The sequence below is a fragment of the Heptranchias perlo genome, chromosome 28, assembly GCF_035084215.1.
Source record: "Heptranchias perlo isolate sHepPer1 chromosome 28, sHepPer1.hap1, whole genome shotgun sequence".
Taxonomy (NCBI): Eukaryota; Metazoa; Chordata; class Chondrichthyes; order Hexanchiformes; family Hexanchidae; genus Heptranchias; species Heptranchias perlo.
The window spans coordinates 29,554,067-29,571,383 of NC_090352.1; the positions used below are offsets into that span (position 1 = coordinate 29,554,067).

General features: G+C 46.0%; 1 protein-coding gene across 6 annotated transcripts in view; it reads right to left on the reverse strand.

Annotated features, from left to right (window-relative positions):
* The window catches only part of hnf1ba (HNF1 homeobox Ba), an 84,464-nt gene that overhangs the window by 15,887 nt on the left and 51,260 nt on the right, over positions 1 to 17,317 (reverse strand). For all 6 annotated transcript variants that reach the window (XM_068008303.1, XM_068008302.1, XM_068008301.1 and 3 more), the window contains 4 exons: positions 16,719 to 16,879; positions 13,907 to 14,048; positions 11,717 to 11,911; positions 6,763 to 6,881 (listed from right to left, as the gene is read on the reverse strand). In XM_068008303.1, the coding sequence (XP_067864404.1) occupies positions 6,763 to 6,881; positions 11,717 to 11,911; positions 13,907 to 14,048; positions 16,719 to 16,879 (617 nt within the window). The remainder of the gene's footprint in view (positions 1 to 6,762; positions 6,882 to 11,716; positions 11,912 to 13,906; positions 14,049 to 16,718; positions 16,880 to 17,317) is intronic.

The window sequence follows — 17,317 nt, forward strand, 5'->3', positions numbered from 1 at the left end:
CTTTTGGCATTTAATCACTCCTGCCCTCCACCCTATCACCTTGCCCTTTGTTCTTTCCTTTCCCCACCATCCCCCACCCCCTATCCCCCTGGCTCTGTACTTGCTTAAAAACTCTTAAATCTCTAACGTCTTCCAGTTCTGATGAAATGTCATCGACCTGAAATGTTTGTTAACTCTGTTTCTATCTCCACAGATGCTACCTGTCCTGCTGAGTGTTTTCCAGTATGTTTTGGATTTTATTTCACTATTCCTCTTCCTTGAATCCATTCCAATACTTAGATGTGTGCAACATAACTAAAGTAGGATCTTCAGATCTTAGGACTTTTTTTTCACCACAGGATACAGGAGAGATTTCCTCTGCATGACATGTCCAACGATGTTCTAAAATCATCTATAGGTTTATAATGAATGGGTTTATGATTTTGTTACACATGGAGGATCATTCCTTGAAATTAATTAAGAGTAATTAAAACATGTTTTAATTGCTTCAGTGTATTTTTTCAAGGAATACCTGCTAAGGCTATCAGTAAAGAATATAATTACAGGATGTAGTGTGATGCCTTTCAATAGGTCAATGTGTGCACTCAAAACCACACAGACACCACCTTGTGAGTGGTCAGTGAGGTGAGGGGTCAGTAAGGTGAGTGGTCTCAGAGGTGAGGGTTCACTGAGATGAACAGTCAGTGAGGTGAGTGGTCTCAGAGGTGAAGGGGTCAATGAGGTGAGGGGTCAATGAGGTGAGGGGTCAGCAAGATGAGGGGTCAGCAAGATGAGGGGTCAGCAAGATGAGGGGTCAGTGAGGTGAGTGGTCAGTGTGGTGAGGGGTCGATGAGGTGAGGGGTCAGTGAGGTGAGTGGTCAGTGAGGTGAGAGATCAATGAAGTGAATGGTCAGTGAGGTGAGGGGTCAGTGAGGTGAGGGGTCACTGAGGTGAGGTGTCACTGAGGTGAGGGGTCACTGAGGTGAGGGGTCACTGAGGTGAGGGGTCAGTGTGGTGAGTGGTCTCGGAGTTTATTGCACATTTGTTTCCAAACTGTCCTCACTTTTTTTTAAAGGAGCTGCTGAGTTTCTTACATAAAAGAGAGGCCTTGAAATTCCCCCAATGCGAGACTGGCTGACCGCCGCCCCCCCCCCCCCTCCAATAAGGGAATGGGGGCAACCTTTAGGTCTCTGCCATTTTTAGGAGTTTACGAAGTTTTGTAAGGGTTGGAACTTTTGTTCAAGGCAAATGATGATCCGAAGCAAGGACTCCCTAAGCTGGGAAATTCTCAGTCCTGGACATGGAAGGGGATCTGGGATAGTAGTGGCAGTTGGTACACTGAGTGAGCTGAGGTACACTGGACTTCACAATGGCACATGTGAGCCTCACTGGTGGGATCCAGGCCTGGCAAGTGAGCTGCCCCTTCCCGAAGTGGAAAATAATTGTTTTAAATTCCTGGCATGGGAGCCAATTGGAGCAGAGCCAAGGTCAGGGTAGGTGGTGTGGGATGGGGTGGTGGTGGGGGGGGAAACTGGGTTACTTCAAGTCTTACCTTTTATGTTAAGGCCTATTGCAGGCATACTGCATTGCTGCCCTGTGTGGCAGGTATCCTGGAGTGCCAAAGAGAGCAACCCTTCTCACACCCACCTCAGGCAGCATAATGCCCACTTTGCCAGCCAGGAATGGGCTGGGTGCTGGACTGATTCATTACTTGCACCCTGACTGCATATGATGCCTCCATATTGAGTTTTTTCTTTGTCTCTCCTCCCCCTCACCCTCCGCCTCCTCATCAGCCTTGCCAAAGTCTTCCATTGGGTTGAAATGACTTTTGAACCTTTAAGATTTTTGTCCTCCATGCTCCCACTTCCCTTTAACTGGCTGCATTCCTTTCGATTGCAGCTACATTGCAATGTTTCCCTCCCCCATTCGGCCAACTCCCTACAACAGGAGCTGTGAATAATTATGTAAATAAGCTGATCCAGGACAACTGCATGTGATCCTTGCCAGAATGACACCAGGGGCCCGATATTACCAAGGAGGCGGGTTTGCAGCGGGGGGCGGGGTGGGGCGACTAAGCACGTGGGTAACCCGCCCAGTAAAATCTGTCTATTCCCCAGGCGATCGCGGGTAAATTGAAACCACTTAACGTGGCTTCCAGGTTTCCTGTCGGAAACCTGCGCAGTGGGCGGACTGCACACCCGCATCACAGGCTGTCAGCTGAAGGAGCCCTATTTAAAGGGGCAGTCCTCCAATGACTGATCCTGCAGCAAAGAACCACACAGCAGCATGGGGCAGCCCAGGGGAAAGGCTGCCCCCAGGTTTAATGATGCCTCACTCCAGGTCTTACTGGATGGGGTGAGGAGGAGGAGGGAGATCTTCTACCCGGCGGACGGGGAGAAGCGGCCTGCCTCTGCCACCAAGAAGGCGTGGCTTGAGGTGGCAGAGGAGGTCAGCAGCAGCAGCAACGTCTCCTGCACATGGATACAGTGCAGGAAGCGCTTCAATGACCTAACTTGGTCAGCCAAAGTGAGCACACTTACTCGTTCTCCTACACTCCGTCTTCCACATCATCTCACCCACCCCACAACTCCTTCGGCACTGCCAACACTACTCTATCACATCACTCCTCACACCCACTCAAAGCTCATCCTCAACATACGTGCACTTACTCACCTCCCCAGTACTCATCCCACCACTACCACTCAACCAATCCTCATACAATGTCATGACTCTGTCTCATACTCACCACCTGATGCATCTCTTTCACGGTCAGCCTCACCCAAACCAATGCATTCAGCGGTTGGCCACGTCACCATCCCTCACTCACGCCTCTCTACTTTCTCCCCTTATAGGAGAAGAGAGCCCAGAATGCACGGGAGAGGGCAAAGACCGGAGGGGGGGCCACAACATCAGGTGGTCCTCACAGTTGCGGAGCAGGAGGCTCTTGAATTGAGCCGCACCCTCAAGTGCCTGTCGGTCGGGGACGCTGAGACTACCACCCGACAAACGGCTGGTGACAGAACTTTAACATTCAGCACTCACAATAGCAAATTATGTTAACATGCCTTGCCATCTTCGGCACCTCAACATCTGTCATCATGCTTAATATTGTCTTCTGTTCTCTTACAGGGCCTTCAGCGACCGCTGTGACGGCAGAGGGCGATTCCTCAGAGGACCTGCCGGCAGCTGAGGGGGCACCGTCACATCTGAGTGAGCCATCCACCAGCACAGATACACACACACCTCGGTGGGTCCCCGTCCTCAGTTAGTTGGGGTTGCACATGGTGAGTTACCACACACGTGAGCAGGAGCAGACACTGGTGGCAGGGGCAGCTGTGGAGAGTCCACCTTGGTGGAGCAGTCTTTGGAGGGGCCCTTCACGGGCACCGAAACCCAGAGGGCATGGGCCTAAAGCATCTAATCGGTCAGGGCATGAACAAGAGCAACCTGCCACTACCTCTGCTACAGCCACAGGAGAAGCACCACGTAGGAGTAATAGGAAGCGTAAGGCAAAGGTTTCGTGAGCACAAAGGGGATGCACAAGGGTGTTTGAAGGCTTGTCATGTTTTTTATTTATATTTGATTTTTGTTCAACTCACATTAAATATTATATTGTCACCACTACTCCCACGTCTTGGCCATTCTTGACTGGCTTGTGCAATAAGTCCCTTTCATGAGGTTCTCCATGAACACCCACACTTGATGTCACCCACTGGGTCACCCTACAGTGGGAGTATGTGTAGTTGCACGACTATTTTGTGCAGGTGCCTGTGGTGCAGCACTGCGTTGTGGAGCTCCACATGGCGGAGGTGGACGGTATGCCTGGTGAGGCTGGTGATGTTGCTCGTCCTCGGATGAAGTGATGAATGGAGCTATGGCAACCCCCCACCCATCCTGACGGTGTGAGTTTGAGGGGGTCCGCCAAGTAGATAAATATGTTTGCACAGCAGAGTTTAGGGTATAAATTAATAATTTATTTATTAATAAAGTGGGAAGACAAAGGTGTTGCAGCCAAAACTTTGTCTGAAGTGACAGAGTGTCCTGCTGCAATAAATGAGGTATTCCCCCAACTGTCAAAAAATCCTTTGAATCTCCCACTGGCTGAAAAACGACTGCTCCAACAGGGAGTGTTTCCCATAGCAAGGGAAACACGCTGAGGATCCTTCAAAATTGTATCCCTGCCAAAATCTCCAGTCAATGAGGTCTGTCAAGTACCTCAACTAGCTAAATAAGTATCTAAATTATCATCCCGCCGGCTTTAATTGCCAGTGGGAGCCCCGCATGTGGGAGCTGTGCGCGCACCCGAACGCATCATTGGGGAACTGGGAAGTGAGTGGGTTGGAGCCAGGCTCCAAACCCGCTCCGGGATTCCGCCATTTTCGGAACCCCCCCGGCCCCAACGCACCCACTCGGCCATCCGAAAATCGGCCCCCAGGTCTTAACCATTCAGAACCAAATTACATCGGCACACAAAAATCTGCGCCATCTCATCTAATCCTATTTCCCTGATTGTTCCCTGTACCTTTTGCTATTTCTCTTTTTCGGGTACGTAGAATCGTAAAATAATGGGTTTTACCATTGGCCTCAGTGCCCCTGGGTTAGAGAGGGGAAAGTCAGATGTCCAATGGCTCTTGCTGGACAGTGCAGTAAGTGGACTTCTAATGAGGACAGGATTGGACCAGGCTCACCGATGGAGAAGGGTCATTTGGGCAAATTACCCTTGGGACAGGAGGCACAAAAATTGGTTTGAAAAATAAAGTAAGATATTTTAAAGCTGTTTGTCTTCTCCTCAGAGACTTCCTGCCCCTTATGTCATGTTAGAGAGGCCAATCCTGCTCCCCACCTCCCAGAGGGGCCAATCCTGCTCCCCACCTCCCAGAGGGGCCAATCCTGCTCCCCACCTCCCAGAGGGGCCAATCCTGCTCCCCGCCTCTCGGAGGGGCCAATCCTGCTCCCCGCCTCTCGAAGGGGCCAATCCTGCTCCCCGCCTCCCGGAGGGGCCAATCCTGCTCACTGTCTCCCGGAGGGGCCAATCCTGCTCCCCGCCTCCCGGAGGGGCCAATCCTGCTCACTGTCTCCCGGAGGGGCCAATCCTGCTCACTGTCTCCCGGAGGGGCCAATCCTGCTCCCCGCCTCCTGGAGGGGCCAATCCTGCTCACTGTCTCCCGGAGGGGCCAATCCTGCTCCCCGCCTCCTGGAGGGGCCAATCCTGCTCACTGTCTCCCGGAGGGGCCAATCCTGCTCCCCGCCTCCCGGAGAGACCAATCCTGCTCCCCGCCTCCCGGAGGGGCCAATCCTGCTCCCCGCCTCTCGGAGGGGCCAATCCTGCTCCCCGCCTCTCGAAGGGGCCAATCCTGCTCCCCGCCTCCCGGAGGGGCCAATCCTGCTCCCCGCCTCCCGGAGGGGCCAATCCTGCTCACTGTCTCCCGGAGGGGCCAATTCTGCTCCCCGCCTCCCGGAGAGACCAATCCTGCTCCCCGCCTCCCGGAGGGGCCAATCCTGCTCCCTGCCTCCCGGGGAGGCCAATCCTGCTCCCTGCCTCCCGGAGGGGCCAATCCTGCTCCCTGCCTCCCGGGGAGGCCAATCCTGCTCACTGTCTCCCGGAGACTGCAGAGCTAAGATTGGGAGACGCAAAATCCATAATCCGCCTTTCTCTTCCAATACCTTGCACCATTACATAACCCACAAACCTCGTCACCCGCTCATCTTAAAAAGGAGACTGTGTTACTGTTAAAACTGGATAGCCATGTGGTGAAGGAACGAATACTAGTGCCTGCACTTTAGTTGCTTCTAAGCCCTTATTCACAGAGTTTCCTCTTGCACAAACCACACCCTCGCTAAGCCCTCCTACAAAAAGGATCAAAGTGAGTCCCCAATCGATACCCAACACTTGAATACAATTAACCTCAACGGATATAAATCATACAATTAACAGTTGCTATGGAAACTTCTGCTTCTTACTGTACACCTGTTAAACTCACCCAATAAAAAGCACCATGCTATGTACAATACTGGTCAGCAATGGCCAACTCTTTAAAAATCATTTTATTCATTAAAGTAAGGAACTAAATGATGGAATGTGTTGGACGAACTGTTGGCCTTTTCCCACCGTTCTTACATTCAACAACAACTTGCAATTATATAACGTCTTTAACAAAGTAAATTGTCTCAAGGCGCTTCACAGGAATGTTATCAAACAAAATTTGACACCGAGCCACATAAAAAGATATTAGAACAGGGAAGAGATAGGTTTTAAGGAGCGTCTTAAAGGAGGTGAGAGAGGTAGAGAGGCGGAGAGGGTTAGGGAAGGGAATTCCAGAGCTTAGGGCCTAGGCAACTGAAGGCATGACTGCCAATGGTGGAGCGATTAAAATCGGGGATGCACAAGAGGCCAGAATTGGAGGAACGCAGAGATCTCAGAGGATTGTTGGGCTGGAAGACGTTACAGAGATAGGGAGGGGCGAGGCCATGGAGGGATTTGGAAACAAGGATGAGAATTTTAAAATGTATTAACAGTGAGAAAAGGCCATCAGCCCATCCAACTTACTCCATCATTTAGTTCCTGGTTGTAAGGAATAAAATGATCCAGAAAATTGTCCAGTGCTGATAAATATAAAGGTAAGTTATATGCATCATTCAGGTCTTGAACTTTGCCTCAATCTCAGCCAGTGTGCATCAGCGACACATTAACATTCCCTGCGTAAAGCAGCGTTTATAAATGCCACAGGTCCATAGCCAATACAATCACTCTGAGTAGCTGCGGTAGTTGCTGCACTCAGTTACCTGCTTGCTGGAGGACATGCTCGCTAGTGCACTGATGCTGCCCGTATCCGTGACGACCATGGCTGATGGGAAACGTGCAGTGTGGGAATACTGGGGAGGATCTGGCTTGTGTGTGTACACTGGAAGGAAACCAGAACAAAACAGCAGTGTTAGACGAGCGATTCTTTCATTATACCCTGAATCTTTAAACCTCTGACGTTTTCACAACCCATGTATTTTCCGTCATATAACACATTAAACAAAGATTTAGACACCATTTCACAATGAATGGAATGAGATACTTCCACATTAATTCATGCATTTAAATGTTTAATTTGAAGCAATTTGCAACGTAAAATTCTTTTATATCAAATAAAGGTGTATTATTGATTGAGAAAATTCATTGCAGGCCACTGTTACCAGGATTGCAAACAAAGGCAAGTATAGGAACAGCATCAATGATTCAGGTTATGGTGCTGCTAATCACATCTGAGGAGACAAATTAATAAACTTTCTTTACAAAGGACCTCTCCCCTGAAGAAATTAACAAAAAGGCAACTGCAAGGCAAATGTTTTGTATTGCTTCAGTAAGCTTCTGCTGTCAAGACAACGGGATTGGGGGGGGGGGGGTGGGGGCGGAAATTGGTCTACACCAGCAGCACGAAATGAGCTACACCATTGACTTCAATAGAAAAAAAAACAAGCTCAGTATAAATGGGCTGCTGATTCGCTATAAGCCCATTTTGTGCTACTAGCATAGACAAATATTTCCCCTCCCCCAACCTTCACCTCTCCCTCTGTGCAGCCAATATGGCAGAGGTACTGGATCGGACTGTTCAAAGAACTCAGCCTGGCTGAAATCCACCCCCCGCCCCCTCCCCCAATATGGCAGCAGCAGCTCTTTAAATGCCTTGTTTTAAAAAGACAAAAGAAGATTGGGGTAAACTCCTCCTAAATGGGAAAAACAATACATTTTCCAAATGCTACACATTATACAAACGGGGCTGATAATATGATGGCAGGTGCCCAATGCACTCAAGCACATTAGGTGCCTGCTCCCCGTAATATTGGGCGTGGAGACCTGAAGCTTACAAATTCCAGCGCCTCCCAATACTGGGACCCGGCACAAAGGGCGGTGGGAGGCTGCGGGCGAGGCTCTCTGCTGCTTTGCGAAAATTAATGAACGGTGGAAAATATACCCCTCAGAGGTAGCTTTAACGGCGGTATGCAGCCTATAGCACTTATTATTCAAAACATATTAAGTTCAGGAGGATCAAATGGTCTCCATCATTAGATGGTAGTTACTGCTTGGTGATTCGTTCTTAAACAGCAGGAGCCAATTTTAACAAGTTGATGCCCTTTCTCTTTTGAAGCGTTACATCAGTTCTTCACTGTGTGAAAGGGAGGGGAGGGGGTGGTGAGTCTTTTCCAAAGACTCTTGACTCACACCTGTGGTTTACCTCAGTAATTATTCAGATCAAGAAAATACACACTCTGGATGCAAGTAATAAAAATTCTCATTAAGTGATGTGCCTAACCCTAACAACCTATTGTGAGTTACATGGAACTCCACTCCTGATATCGTCAGTGGTTCCCAGTATCAGTAGTTTTGTTACAATCTCAGCCACATCTATTAAAGAGCTACTTGGGTAGGGCTTCCTATTCCTTCAGTTGCATTCATGAAGAAGTGTTTGGCAAGGCTTTAATTGTTCAGGAGGGGTGAAGAGCATTGTTTGCCTTATAATGACATCATGACTTATGTCATGCCTCACTGTTCGTTGGCAAAGAAGCGAAATAAGAGTTTTCAAACACTTTGCATGAAGATGGCATCCCCTTTAGCAATGAGGAAGAAACTTAAGAGAAGTCCAGAAGGTGTAGAGGCATCAGCCCCTCCCGCCACCATCTCATTCCAGACTCTTTAGCTGGTCCTGTTATTTGGGAGGGAATGTTGTCCATTTTACTCCTGGTATGAGTTAGATGGTGGCACAGTATAGGACTCTGGATCTTAATTTTTTTTAATCTATTGCAGGCATCTCCTACATCTCCTCCCACGCCACAGCCATTTCGCAAGCAATAGCCAACTCCCCGGTGGTCTCAAGAGAAACCACATAGTCACCGCATATATTAAAGAAAATTCTAAAGATATATTTGGATTTTACAGCCCATATGAATGTAAGAGTGAGCTTCTTTAATTGAACTGGTTGGTGTGATGCACAACCTCACAGGCCATAATTCTGTGCTGAATTATCTCAACTGATGTGGGGGGAGGAGGGGCGGGGGATGTGGTATAATTGGCCTCAGGGTGGAGATGATTAAAATCAGCCTATGTTGCTCTTCCTGATCACTATCCAATAGTATACGTTGGAACACTGGGTGAGAATGTTGGGCTTGACAGTGATACCCCCTGTGATATAAATGCTTGCAACAATCACCGTCTAGCATCCCACAAGAAGAATGGCCACTTGGATGAGTGACTAGAAGGTTGCTGATGCCTGTAGAACTTAACCACTTCAAGAGGGAGAATTGAGGAACACAATTTTTGTGTCCAAGACTGGCTGGTCAATGATGCCACTGAGTCAAGTTTTTCTATTAGATGGGAAAATGGCCCTTAACGCTTGCCAGGCAATCAAAACCATTGTTACAACAAGTTCCTCACACTTCCAATTTCTTTTTTATCATTCTTCGGGATGTGGGCTTCACTGGCAAGGTTGGCATTTAATGCCCATGCCTAGTTGCCCTTGAGAAGGTAGCGATGGGCCTTCTTCTTGAACCGCTGTAGTCCATGCGGTGAAGGTACTGCCACAATGCTGTTAGGTAGGGAGTTCCAGGATTTTGACTCAGCGACGATGAAGGAAGGCGATATATTTCCGTATTACGACGGTGTGTGACTTGGAGGAGAGCTTGGAGGTGATGGTGTTCTCATACACCTGCTGCCCTAGGTGGTGGAGGATGCAGGTTTGGGAGGTGCTGCCGAAGAAGCCTTGGTGACTTGCTGCAGTGCATTCTGTAGAAAGTACATACTGCAAGAAACGGTGCACCAGTGGTGGAGGGAGGAGCAGCAGGATGAAAAAACTACAGAACCATAGAAGTTTGCAACACAGAAGGAGGCCTTTCAGCCCATCGTGTCTGTGCTGACTCTTTGCTAAGGCAATCCAAAACTAATACCACTGTCCTTGTCTCTCACCATAGCCCTGTATTTTCCTCTGCTTCAAATATTTAATCTACCATTCCCTTAAAGATGCACTGGCCTCTGCCTCAACCATTCCCTGTGGCAAAGCATGCCATGTTCCAACAACTCTCTGTATAAAGACATTTTTCCTGAACATGTCAAACTTAAAAATAGTTGGATCAAAGTACGACTAAAAGTCAAAATTTAAATTAAAGTTTTAAAAAATGACCGAGAAAGAACACGAGGAGGAAAGGGATGACAGGCTGAACACAGGTCATGTGTTAAAATGTTTCTATTTTTGTATAATACGAGTAAATTGCCGCTGATGTTGCCTGCAGTTAGTTAATGCATTTTTTTTTGTATACAAGATGGCAATGGAGCTGGGAGAGAGATTCCATGAAGTGATTGGATAAAGTAAATAAAGAGAAACTGTTTCCGTTGGTGGAAGGGTCGAGAACTAGAGGACAGAGATTTAAGGTGATTGACAAAAGATCCAAAGATGACATGAGGAAAAACTTTTTTTACCCAGCAAGTAGTTATGATCTGGAATGCGCTGCCTGAAAGGGTGATGGAAGCAAATTCAATCATGGCTTTCAAAAAGGAACTGGATAAATACTTAAAGGGAAAACATTTGCAGGGCTATGGGGAAAGAGCAGGTGAATGGGACTAACTGGATTGCTCTTTCAAAGAGCCGGCACGGACTCGATGGGCCGAATAGCCTCCTTCTGTGCTGTAACCATTCTATGATTCTACCTCGCTCCACAGAGTCACCTAGTGACCACAGCATGCAACTACATTGTGACCATCTACATAGTAAAATTGAGTACAAAATATTGACATATTGTCAATTATAATAGAAAAGTGTAAACAAAAAAAATGACAACAAGTAGTGAGGTTTGTGGACAGGAAGTGTGTGCTCTACACAAGATATATAAATTGTGTTTAGGTGTTAAGTATTTTAGGGTTAATATTACAGAATAAAGCTTTGTTTGAGTAGCTTTATTACTGAATTGGTTTCGGTCCCTGAACCTGCTGGCAGTCTGAGGGTTAATAGTTACTCATAATGATGTTAGCAAGGTCATGACATATTTTATTTTTTAAATTAGAATGCAGGCCCCAGCAACTTCCATAGAAGCAAAAAAAATTTGACTTCTGGCCTGGAAACTGTGGGCCTAAGCCCCAGTACTGCCTCACAGGAGCTTGGCTGCCTCAATTTGTCCAATTTTTGGCTGGTTGGTGAGCACTTCAGAAGGTCGCAAGGTAAGTCTGAATGTGGAAAGCCCTTCGGCCCATTTGGTTTCATCCTTCCAGAACACCAACCCTCCCCTTGTGGAAGAACAATGCCCTAATTTATCTTACAAAAGGGCTGCCAGCTTCATGCTTGTTCTCAAACTTGCTCATTTTCACACGCACTCTTCCCTCCCCACCCCCAAGGCCCTCTCCAGGACAGTCAGTGAGTGGCCCTGACGGTGATCTTGAGGAAATCCTATACTTGCATTGGTGCTGGAGACTCCATGGGAGAGAAGAGCCATGACTGAACTTTGTGATTGGAAAAAAAAAAGTCATAGCCAAGGCAGGCATGCAAAAAAAAAAACACATTTTTATTTAATTTAAAGATTATTAAAAAAGCTCTGCGGCTTTTCGATCCGTGTGACTTCAATTGGTAACTAGGCAAAAGATGTTGCACGTTTGTGTAGCTTTAAAACAGTTAATCATCCTACTTTCATTACACTGCAGAGGGTTAGGCCCTTCTATTGAACACCCATCCTCCTACCCTCCCACTCCAATCCATGACGACGTCCTTACTGTGAGAGTTTTGCAGCTGGGTCACCGTGGCCATGAAGGGTTGCTGTGACATGTGACTCTGAGACTGCTGCATAATTGGCTGCTGATGTGGACTGTGAAGTTGCTGTGAAAACTGCACGGGCTGTAGAGCTGCCAGACTCCCCGCTGTTACGCTGTTTATAACAGGGACGCTCTGCCCTTGGGATGTGCTTATACCTGAAAGTACAAAAAACAGAAGAAAGATATCAATATCCTGCGCAAAACTTTTAGTAAAGAAATCATTCAAATTAAATTTATATACTTAAAGGGAAAGTTTAAAGTACTCCCCTTTTGTCCATCTATTCAAAAATAAATAGGCAAACTGAAAGACGGTACTCCCACTAGAATTCCCCTTTAAGGGTCAGACATAATGAGTACTTATTAGAGGAGTTATGTAAGAGTGGTGGGAGTTGGGGAGGAAGTATTGAGTGGGGTCCCCCACTCAAGTTTGGAGCTGGGGCCAGTACTGTTTCTAATTTACATAAAGTACTTAGATTCAGAAACTCAGTGTAAAGTCATCAGTTTTGCAGCTGATACAAAACTAGAAGAGGCAGTGGAATCGGAAGAGGCAACTGAGAAATGACAGAATGAGTTGGACGGGTAAAGGAGTAGAATTAGGGGACACAAGTTGAAACTAGTGAAAGATCGTTTTAGGGTTGATAGCAGGAAGTTCTTCTTTGCATAAGGAGTGATCAAGATGTGCAATAGATTTCCAGATAGAGCAAATTCTGGAATAATTTCAACTAACAATTGGATATTGCAATGGGGATTTCTTTGGATGGATGGATTATGAAAGGCTGAATGGTCTTCCTTCATCAGCAGTTATCTGAGATAGCCCTCATACTTACATTGTCAGAATTCATTGATGTTCTCAAGATGTGAGCATTTCTGACGAGGGCACACTCACTACCACTCCTAGTTGCTCTATAACTGAGTAGCTTGCTAGGCCACTTCAAAGGGAAGCTTAAGAGTCAGTCACGTAGTGTAGACTAAAGTCACTAGTAGGCCAGATCAGGTCGGGGTGGCAGATTCTCTCCCCTGGAGGACATTAGTGAACAAGTTGAGTCGTTATGAGAATCCAGCAGCTCTGATGTCACAACTGACCAGATTTATTGAATTCACTTTCACAAGTTGCTAGAGTTGGGGTATGAACTCAGGATCTCTGTGTTGCTAGCCCGGTACCATAACCACTATACTACCATACCATACCCCTACAACTGTAGCATCTGTGCAAAACAAAGGAGGGACTCTCACTCTGCTTTGCTTGGGAGTCAGATTGGGTCTTGACTCTGGATTTACGCTGCAACTTCCTAGTGTTGGTGCAAGGCAAGGCCATTTTGTGTCAACACTACAGATCTAGTGCAAATGCAGCCAAAATCATTCTTAATTATAAGGGTAAATACAATAGGTTGAAGTAAGGACTACAATACTGTATTGCCTGCCACTGGACTCAATATCTACCCTTTCCATCATTGGCACACTGCGGCTGCAATATGCACCATGTGCAGGGTGTAATGCAGCAACTCATCGAGATTACTGTGACAGCACCTCGACCTCTACTGCTGAGAAGAACAAGAGCAACAACATCATGGAAACACCATCACCTCCAGGTTCCCCTCCAAGTGACACGCCATCTTGACTTGGACATATATCGCCGTTCCATTATTGCTGCTGCAATCCCCTACTTAACACTATTGTGAGAGTAGTACCACTGGAAGACTGCAACGGTTCAACGGAAAGGCCCATCACCTTGTCAGGACCATAAGGAATGGACAACACCCTGTCCAGTGTTGCCTGCATCCAGTAAACAAATAATAGTGAAAAAGAAAAGACACACACTCCCTTTGAGCATAGCTCTGCTCTCGGAGGCTCTTACTCTTACTTCTAATGTCTCACCTATAGTCCTGGTGGGGATCAATTAACTGAGTAGAAATTGGAGTCAAACTTTGAGGCCTTACTGGTCTCTATGGCTCAGTGCCACACCACATGGCTTCACCACATTTTGCTGACTGAGCCCTCAAGTGCACTGCCCTATAGCTAATCTCTTATGAATAAACATAAGCACATGCTAACCCAAGTCTCCAGAACATTATGGAACTCTCATTGCAAAGTAAAAAGCAGGTGACTAAATGTCACTCTCAATATAACTAGTTGGTTGGAAAGAAGCCATACTTTGTGCTATCGCCATGACTCCAGAGAGGGGATTGATGATGAGATTCTGCGTTTGTTGGTGATTGTGATGTGGAGGCTGTGACAAGCTGTGGATATTTGTCAATGTGCTGACTGGAGGCAGAGGTCCACCTGTGGCAGTGATCTAAATGGAGAGAAGAAAGAAACAAGATCAGATACAACACGAAAGCACCAACCTGCCCAAACGTTACCAAAGTAGTGGTGTGTTTTCAGCCAGTGTGCATAGGTGCATCATTGAATGGGTCAACGCATCCGTAAACAATAAGGAAACAATGGTGTGCATTACAAAACCCTTTGTATTAGACAGTTACTTATGGACACACAGAGAAGGTTCTGGGCTTTTTCTCAGCCACAATAGTGACTTCCATTGGAAATTGTACAGACTCGACAGGTTCTCTACCATTGTTACAAGGATTCGTACCGTGAATCAGTCGTGTACAAGGCACGGCACCTCACCAACCCTGTGTCATTATCCCCATCGACTGTCATAAAACAAACACAGATAGGATTACTCTTGTAAAGGGTTAGGGTTAGGGTTAGGGGTTGAAAGAAAGGAAGGTAGAAAGAAAGAAAGGTGGAAAGAAAGAAAAGTAAAAAGAAAGAAAGGTAGATTGAAAAGTAGAAAGAAAGAAAGGTAGGAAGAAAGAAAAAAAGTAAAAGTCCTTATTTTGTGATTTATCTTGTCCTCAGGACATCCCATAGCACTTCAGATACAATGAATTAGTTTTGAAATACAGAGACGGCTGCTATGTAAGCAATGCTGGGGAGGGGATGCCAAATAGGACTGGCCAGATGGGACACTGGGACCAATGGTCTTCTCCGGTCCTCTACATTTCCTATGTTCCTAAAAGGAAACGTTAGGTTCCAAAGGACTTGTACCTGAGTCACAAACACTCCTCGAGTAAATAACCCCCCAGCACCAATTCATTCTCACTATCTCTTCTACACAGGAAGTGTAAAGTGGTGCCCTGCATTTACTGAGAGCAGCTACATACCAATAGCAAATAGTGCAAATCACCGTCAAATGGCAAATGGCTGACATCAACAATCTAACTGCAACTCATGGCTGTCAATGGAAAACATCCATTTCGAGAATTGTTTACACCATGCAGATGAAATGATAAAATTAAGTTAAGGCCTTGAACCAGATTCCAAGGCTGACTGGGGGAGGATTCTTGATGAAAGGTCTACACCCAGAACGTAACTTGTCTTTTACCTTTACTTTCTCATCGAATTTTACAGCATAGCAGGAAGCCATTTGGCCCATTGCATCTGTGCTGGCTCTCTGAGAGGGCCACCCACTTATTTCCATTCCCTTGCCTTTCCTTATACCCTTTTACATTTTTCTTTTTTTCAAATATTAATCCACTTCCCTTTTAAAAAACATTATGGATTAGTTTGACAGTTTAAGTTTAACATTATAAGTATCATTGTCAATCACTATAAAAGGATGGGTTTGGGGATTTTTTGTTGGGGGTGTGGGTGGAGGTACAAGAGAAAAACTTCTTCATTTCCTTTCTCTTCCTTTCTCTCCTGATGATGGTGATTCATGGATGAAATATTCTTCCATAAGTGCCAGCAGCGTAAATGGCCATTCTCTAGACAACGAGCAAGTCCCAATTGCTCCTAATTTTACCACACCCCAAAATGCTCTGGTTTTGTCCCAGAAGAAAGACATGCATGGTATGAAAAGCTAATCACATCCAGTAATATAAAGTTTTGCCTGTGATTCAGGATTCAGGTAAGCTTTGATTGAAAGTGCTCAGATATACCTGAATATCTGGTTGGATGGAACATTTTCATTAGCAGAGCTGGGAGAAGTACCCACTCAAGGAGTTTGTCCTGTAAATGGGATTTTGATGTCTGCGCATATACTCCCCGAATCCTTCCTTAGAAAATAGATTTGAGGGCAGGCGCAGTGATGCAGCATGGCGGAGTAGCAGCCCACAGTGTCAGAGGATGTATGGTAGATGTAAAGCCCACATGGTGAATGCCTGATCCCAACCATATCACCATGGAAGACACTGAACACAGGTCTAGCCCTTCCCTACAGAGAGGGAGGAAGTAGGGTTTGGTTGGTACTACACTTGGATTTAAAAGCCAGTAGATTGTAGGAGGAAGGGAAGCTTAGAGAGGTAGAGTTCTACTGTTTGGAAACAGTTAGCGTGGGAGGCTGTACAATTAATCTAGATTGTAGGCTTAGATGGAAGTAAGGAAGGAAGGAAGGTAGAAAAGAAGGAAGGTAGAAAGAAAGGAAGGTAGAAAGAAAGGAAGGTAGAAAGAAAGATAGAAAGAAAAGTAGGAAGAAAGAAAGATAGGAAGAAAAAAGGTAAAAGTCCTTATTTTGTGATTTATCGGACATCCCATAGCACTTCAGATACAATGAATTAGTTTTGAAACACAGAGTCGGCTGCTATGTAGGCAATGCTGGGGAGGGGATGCCAAATAAACTAAGTGAAAAATGAAATAAATTAACTTATTATCAATGTGAATGTTGCTAATGGTAAAGAATAGCGTCACACCCAGAACACAACTTTACAGTGTATTCAATCAATAAATTGGAAAGGTTTCTTTGTCAGTTTTATTGGTTGAGTGTAGAATTTGCACCTTTAGTGCTGTGCAGGCTAAGGGTTACTGCACTGCCTTTCAGTCCTAACTTACTTTGGATTCCAGACCTTCTTTTCCTACAATGCTCTCATTGTTTTGTCCGCCATTAAAAAAAGACTTGTTTGTTTTGCCTTCTCAGACTCTTATCTTATCAGCATTGCAGTTACAATGGTGCAGGTGTACTCACCATCTTGCCATCAGGTGACAGGAGACTGTGGCCTGGGTCCAGGTTTGCTGGCGAGACTTGCTGTAAAACTGTTTGGCTTGTTACCATGGCACTGTTTCCATGGTGGCTGATTGCTGTGGAAGAGGAGACTTCACTGGTACCCTGCTGGCCATACCGCACTCCTGTTGCAAAAAAAAAACAAATTAAAAATCAAACACACTGAAATAGAATGAATTGTATTTTAGCCTCTGAAATGACAAGGCCCAACTGAGAGCAAACAAAAAGAACACATGAAGTAAACACTGGCATGGTGATGGGGGGCAAAGGTGAAAGGTCTCTGGTGTGTTTGAGTACGTCAGTCAATGTCCTGCCTGCTTTCCCAAAAAGCAGCAGGACAAGAAGACCAACAGTACGGGGCGCAAAAGTAGATGTGATAAGGACATCAAACCATGACACATGTCAAAGGAGGCATTTAATTTTATAATGGAGTAAAAACCAGGATGATAAAGCTAAATACAATTAAGAATAACAGCCCTTGTAGGTTTTTCTTCTGTTAAAAAATAAATTTCCACTGACTTTTTTAAGCTGCACCACATGGTCAAATCTAGATGCAATCCTGA